Here is a 7,424-nt window from a genome sequence, read left to right as displayed (position 1 = left end):
TTCTTACTCTGTTACCGTTGCTTCATTCCTTAAACCCAGGCTCTGATTCATCGTATAATTTAACAATTTTCTAATTCTTTCTTCACCATCACAAACAAGTTTGTTTCAAATATTTATAAATTCACACCCCCAAATCTGACAATCTAACTGCAATTCCTCTAAATTTGTTTCAAATATTTATAAAAAGAAAAAACCCAAATGAATTTCAAGCATTTGGAGGATAACATAAGACACAATACTGAACAACTTGAAAGAAATCTATCAAGCATTTGATTTAATGAAAGCTTTCAACTTTGAAATTAGGTGTTAATAGAGACATTCTACGGAACACATTCTTCAACGTAATCTTTTACGGGTTGTGGTTGGGGAGACGATTCTACCGGTGTTGGCAAAGGTTGTGGTTGAGATTGAAATTGCGACATGAACGGGTTTCGCATCATCATTTGTTGTAACGATTGCATTGATTGGAGTTGGCTCATTTGAGAGAAATCGTTGGGGGTTTGTTGAAAACCCGAGAAAGCGTTGAGAGAAAACTGCGAGGATGACTAACTCGGTTCCATCGTAGGATAGTAGCCGGGTACCGAGAAAACGTTTTGGTTTGGGTTAGCGTTCGGGTTAGGGTTCGGGTTGTATGGATCCATGTCAAAAATAGAAGAATTTTATAAAGTTGAGAGAGAGAACTGGTTGAACTGTGTAAAAAATGGGATGAAAGAGGTGTATTTATAGGTAAAATAATTATTATTTTTTTTGTTTTTAAAATCTTGCCGTTGGATTTTGTTTGTTTTTAAGGAAACTGATTTTTTTTTTTAAATTATAGCCGTTAATCATCGGCATGTTTTTTGTCCTCTTGTGCCTGTCCTCAACGTCTACCATTTGCCGTTCAATACGATGTCGGCACCATACGTTAATGTCATTATCGTACAATGTGACCGCAAAGCTTATATAGGCTACACTAAGTTAGATCGGATACGTCGAAACACACGTTTTCGTATGATTTACGCATCATATAACATGTCGTCAACTATATACAACTAAGAAGTCGCCACCGCAACGTGCGATCTATAACAACAAGCTAGCTTATAATAAAAAAAAATGAGTGGTGATGATACACTAAAATCATAAATAGATAATACACAGGATCAAAAGGTATTTTAGTAAGATAGAGAATTATACACACACGTCACATGTTAACCTCATGACACTTGTTGACACATCTTCAAAAATCAAAATCATACGATCCATTTTCTAAGAACTTAAAAAATAAAACTATATGTTTTTTTTTTTAAGTTTTCGAGTTGAGTTGAGCCTGGTAAATTATTAACTTCATGCCTAATCCCTAGTTTCATCACACATAAAACTCTACATTTGCTTTTCATACTTTATATTTACAAATTCCAACCCATTATATAAAAGGTTATTGAATTTTATCACCCTTAATTATTGGCTATTGGCTACTGCCACTCTCAACTATTACTTTGACGCCCATCACCCCCAACTTAACACTTAGTATGTTCTGTCACCACGTCATTAACTAATCACTAACTTTTAATCTTGTTACTATACTTTTGGGGTGTCCTAAGATCCCTAAAACCTTCCTAATATCCCTATGACACCCCCAAAAATATAGTACCAAGATCAAAAGTTAGTGATCAGTTAACGACATGGTGATATAACATACCAAGTGTTAAATTGGGGGTGACGGACGTCAAAATGATAGTTAAGGGTGACCACAACTAATAGACAATAGTTAAGGGGTGATAAAATCCAATACCTCTTATATAAAATCACTGATTTTATATTTGCCTACTAAACAAGTCTTCATATCTTGTCCTTTGAAACCAAGAAGGAGACGCACGTCTCTACGATTATTATTTACAATTATTATTTTTTGTTTTATTTTAGAAAGTTTATATTATTAGTCAAAGTACAAAAACCGTGTAAAACTGTTATGATGTGAGCTGGGAAATAATTGGAAAAAAAAATTATAGGGTAAATTATTTTTTGAGTCCTTGTGTTTTAGTGGTTTTAACTAGTTGAGTTCAAAAGCAAAAAATTTAACGACCTGAGTCCCTATAAGCATTTTCATTAACCATTTGAGTACTTTTGAGTCCAAATTTTAACCTTTTGAGTTCAATTTTTTGGACTTAAATCGTTATAAAATGAACATAATTGGACTCAAAACGTTATAAAATAAATGGCTAGAGACTCAGGGCGTTAAACTTTTTGATTTTGGACTCAAGTGGTTAAAACCACTAAAACACAGGGACTCAAAAAGTAATCTACTCAAAATTATATTATTAATCAACGATGTCATATTTAGCGTACGTTTTAAACATTATGACTACCATTTAACATAATTATATAAACTACTAAGATTTCTCACATGTTACGGTGGACATTTGGTTGATATCGATTTGGTTCGTTACAGTAGCAATACGATATTGGCACTCGATAATCAGTATAGCAATCAAAGGAGATATGACCAAAAGAATATTAACAAGTTTTTACATCAATCAAAAACCATAAAAATGAAAACCAGTACCGCTTCAGATAATACTGATACCGAACCGATGTTATTCGGTTGGAATCAGTTCGGTTTGGTTCGGTTCATTACGGCACCGATAGGAACGTCGAGAAAAATATCAAAATGAATACTGATACTAGTACTAATGTTGTTCGGACTGTATCGGTTCAGTTTGTCACATTAAAGCACAAAACTTTCAAATTATATTCGACCCCTTAGATTTTAAACAAAACTATTATCGAAACGTACATAAAAATACACAAGTCGCTACAATATATTCAGAATTTTATAAAACATCACATTATATTATTATAGTAACAAAAGTGGTAAATGAAGTCATTTTATAAAAAAAAAATATAAGACGTGGATTAAATTTGGTAACATAAACGTTTGTGCTTCGATTACTTTACATGATTATTCACAAGACGTGTTCGAAGAAAAAGTTATATCTAGACGTAGATATATAAAAAACAAAATATGCTTTAACTTAGTTAATTAAAATAATAAAATAATGATATATAAAATAACGTGGGACTTTTCATAAGCCACATAGTTGTGTGTAATAATATACAAGACATCAAATCATAAAGATCTAAGTAGTTAATGCGGTAAAATATTGGATGTCGGTCAAGGACCGATATTTGAGATATCGGTTATCACGGTGGGATATCGGTAATTTTAATATCATGCTAATTTTATATATATAGCAATTTAACACTAACAATTGTAACAAGTAAAAACTGACCAAGACTTAAAACACTAAAATTTAAAAGTAACAACTAACAATTAAGACTTAAAACACTAATAGCAGCAATAAGAAGAAAAATGAACGGTAGAAATAAGAAGAATGGTACTGATATCGGGAAAATCGGTGTTTTATTGATCAAATATCGAACAATATCGCTGATATTATCGGTACCGATATCCTGACCAATATTTTATGCTGATATCTCAGCAGGAGACCGATAACCGATATATCAGGATATTAACTACATAGATAAAGATACACACCATCAATATTACCTAAAGGTACATATTTATTTACAACTTTATTTCCCTCAATGTAAATTTTATTCAAAATCCGTGATGTGCCTGGATTTTATTCAAATTCAAATATATCATTACGACATGCTTATTCTTATCTACGTATTTCAATAAACCTTATTCAAAATCGAGCATTACAAATTTCCCGTCCCAAACCTGTAGTAACGTGGCGGTCACATCTACTAGTTCAAACTTAAAATTCAAAAAGAAAATCAAACTTATATAAACCACATGAATTATAAACTAAGACAAAATAAAGTGATTAGTTTCTATAAGCTAATGATCATAGTTTGAAATATCATACTGAAATAGTGAAACTGATCTTGTTTGTCATTATTAATGTAAACACTTTTTTCTTTACCAACCGATGACTTTTATATTTTTTCATACCACATCTTTTACGTATACGTGTATAACCACACACTTCCAAATCTCATCTTCACCAAATTGAAAAACACACAACATTATTATTATTATTATTATTATATACAAGAAGAAATACTGCTTGTAAGTGATTCATCAATGGCTATTGCTTCCATGTTGGCTTTCATGGCTGATTGGTCCACACCCACTATTCTTTTTTGTGCTCTTAACATCATGATCGCCACCATCTTTATAGCTTCAAACTACAAGTCTCCAAACAATCATCATCATGATAATACACCGAGTGAACTCACTCGATCACCTTCGTTGCTGGAACGAGTCAAGTCTGTGAGTTTTTCATCTTTCTACACCACCCCAGAATCACATGACCAATATCAAGTTCATTCTGAGTCAAGCGAGTATGACTCGGCGAGTCAGCTCGGTCGTCGGCTGTCTCTTTTGGAACGAGTTAAGTCCTTTGATTTCTCTTTCTCTTCTTTCCACAACTCATTACCTGCTGAGTCAGAGCAGCTCAGTGACTCGCTGAGTGAAGTGACTCGGACTCGTTCGTTGATGGACCGAGTCAAGTCGTTTAAACTCAGATCTCCCTTCAACTCGGATCAACACTCTGGCAACACACCATCTTGCAAAGATGATCATTCGGATAACGACCCACATCATGACTCAAATGAACACAATAATGTCACAAATGGTAAGTCACTCCACATCAAATTAGTTAATTGTAAGCATTTTTCTAGCTTATAAACCATTGTATTACACAATTAAATAAAAAAATACGAAGGAATGAAACAAGAGAAGCATGAACTTTTTTTTAATTTCATAATTGTAACACGTATAGCAACCAATTACCAGTTATTTATTTATTAAGTATGAATTATTTAAAATGGTGGTCACTATTAGAAAACCATTTATAATATTCAAAGGTCACTATTAGAAAACCATCTATCATATTCACAAATTCCGTCACAATGGTCACTTGTAACAAAGTTGTGACGGAAATTACAGTGGCAAAAACCTCTGTAGTAATCACATATTTTGACCGGGTTATTTTGCCATCAAATTTATTAATCGTTTAGAAGGTCGCAAGATTTGTAACCGTTTTATGACTGAATGTTGCACGGTCACTAATTTTGCGACCTCATGTTTTCGGTCACTAGTTTTATGACCGTATCAAATTTTGGTCGCGCTTGCCTGTTTTTGAGTGGTGAGTATTTAATTATGTCTCGTTTTCATATGTTTATTGTAGTATCGGATAAGTCTGGGGTGGCTCCGGCGAATAGACCACCAAGCAAGTCAAGGAAATCAGGTAGCGAGAAGAGGCCAACATCAGACGGCGGAAGAGAGGTTGACGTCGGGAAGCCACCACTAGCGGCAACGAAAAAGGCCTTCCAGGTGCATGGTGAAAGTGTAGATGCAAAAGCTGATGACTTCATCAAAAGGTTTAAGCAACAACTGAAACTACAAAGACTTGATTCTCTTAAAAATTTTAGAGAAATGTTGCATAGAGGAACATGAATATTTGCTTGAAATAAACAGTTTCTTGACGTAAATGCCCCTGATTATCGAGTTATGCATCTTGTTTAATGTACGGCTATAGTGTGAGGTTCATTGGAGAACACTAAAAAGTTGAGAACCGAGGAATACTCTTAAAAATTTAACTCAACATGTTAAAAATTAACTTTAAAAAAAAAATTCGGTGCTTTCCTATCTAAATACTTGTAGAATTATTTTTAATAAAAAATATCAAAAACTAAAAACAGTTAAAAAAAGGCTATTTTTTTTTTACATAAATAATTTTTATTGGAATAGTTTTTACCCATTTTTATAAGGAAATGTGCTGAAAAACTTTTTTAAAAAATTGACTTTTAACATGTTAAGTTAATTTTATAAGATATATTTTTAACTGTTTTTTAAACATTTTATTTTATATTTTTAGTTTTTGATTTTTTATTAAAAATTCTTCTACATGTATTTATAAGGAAAAACGTCGAAAAATTAAAAAAAATGAATTTTAACATGTTAAGTTGAATTTTTTAAAGTGTTCCCTAGTTCCCCAATGAATTTTTTAAAGCGTTCCCTAGTTCCCTATAGGGTCAGGACTTAGAGAAAACTGTGGAAACTGTGAGAACGGGGAGAACGCTTATGAATCATCAGATCAAAACAATCTATGGACTAGATTGGCGCGGTGGCTTTTTCGTAAATAACACGAATTCTACTGAGTGGACGCCCTTCATTAAGGGTAAAAAGGTCTTTACACTTCTATACCAAAACGCCAAAGTAATGAATAAAACGTCATTACTGGCCAAAACGCATCCATATATAAACAAAACATTCTCATACATAAGAACACATCTCTCCCAACCTGAAAACGCCATATTTTCTACTATATAACATTCATCTTACAACGCCAAAAATTCCAAAACATCAAACACACCTACTAAAAAACGCCATATTTTACTATATACCAATCATCTTAGAAAACGCCAAATCTCTCAAATATCAAAAATTTCCAAAAAATGGACGTTTCTTTTAGATACACTATTTCCTCAGTAAAACGCCAAAAATGCCAAAAAACTTTTCTTGTATATTCAATATTTTTCTACGCGAAGTTTCGGAGAATGCATTCTTTCCTGAGGTGCTGTGACTCAAATAACATTTTGCTGAATGAGATGAACAAAACTTCAAGAAAAAGATACTGGTGTCAGACTTATGTCAGTTTTTGTGTTTTGTTATTGATGAATAATATAATGACATGAATAGACGAATGACACTGATGAGTGGTTTGAAGATACATATTCAAACAAAAAACTCATGTCATATTGTCTTTCCAAACGGCCACAAAAACACAAGCATGACAAAGCCAAACCACCAATGAACATGTTACAAAGAAGAAAGAGACTGATGACAGTGAAGATTTGGAAGATAAATTGTTTCTATTTTCAGTTTTTTAATTTTCCTTTTCTGTTGTTTGTTATGTATTTTTCGACTAAGAATAAAAAAGTTTAATAAAGAGCCAAAAAGTCATAAAGATTGGGAAACGCCATAATGCAGTAAAATGCCATAATGCAGTAAAATGCCCAAAACTCCCAGCCTATAATAAAAGTAATTTGGAGAAGTATTATTAAAAGCTAAAAATGAAAAAAAAAAACGCCAAAAACTACTTAAAGCCATTAAAAAACGCCAAAGTTGGAAGATGGAATGTCTATGACCATAGAGCTATAAAAAGCTGAACAAAAACAGTAAAAAATACACACAGTAACCGAAAAGACGGCTACTTTATTAATATCATTTATTATAAATAAAAATCCCCCCGAAACTACGCGCCAAAAACATCCTATAAGAGAGACGTCTCTGCACAATCAACTGATCACACCATCAAAAATAAACGCCATCTTTCCCAGAAACCATTTACTTTAAAACGCCAAAAAAGATACTTAAAAAAGCCACAGATGCGGAACCTCATTTCTTCTAT

The 7,424-nt window shown here is 32.7% G+C and overlaps 1 protein-coding gene across 1 annotated transcript; it reads left to right on the top strand.

Moving 5' to 3' along the window:
- Window positions 1–4,007: 4,007 nt before the first annotated feature.
- Window positions 4,008–5,540, top strand: LOC110928469 (pathogen-associated molecular patterns-induced protein A70-like). Its single transcript, XM_022171490.2, has 2 exons — window positions 4,008–4,643; window positions 5,199–5,540. Exons 1-2 carry the CDS (start codon window positions 4,091–4,093, stop codon window positions 5,465–5,467), a joined length of 822 nt encoding a protein of 273 aa, XP_022027182.1. The 5' UTR covers window positions 4,008–4,090; the 3' UTR covers window positions 5,468–5,540.
- Window positions 5,541–7,424: the final 1,884 nt, after the last annotated feature.

This window comes from Helianthus annuus, chromosome 3 (genome assembly GCF_002127325.2).
Source record: "Helianthus annuus cultivar XRQ/B chromosome 3, HanXRQr2.0-SUNRISE, whole genome shotgun sequence".
NCBI lineage: Eukaryota > Viridiplantae > Streptophyta > Magnoliopsida > Asterales > Asteraceae > Helianthus > Helianthus annuus.
This window is presented reverse-complemented; position numbering and strand designations above follow the sequence as displayed.

Excerpts from the sequence above, each read along its gene's own strand:
- LOC110928469 (XM_022171490.2), top strand. The coding sequence starts at position 4,091 with ATGGCTATTGCTTCCATGTTGGCTTTCATGGCTGATTGGTCCACACCC. Across the intron at positions 4,644-5,198 it reads ACACAATAATGTCACAAATG|TATCGGATAAGTCTGGGGTG; the intron begins GTAAGTCACTCC and ends TGTTTATTGTAG.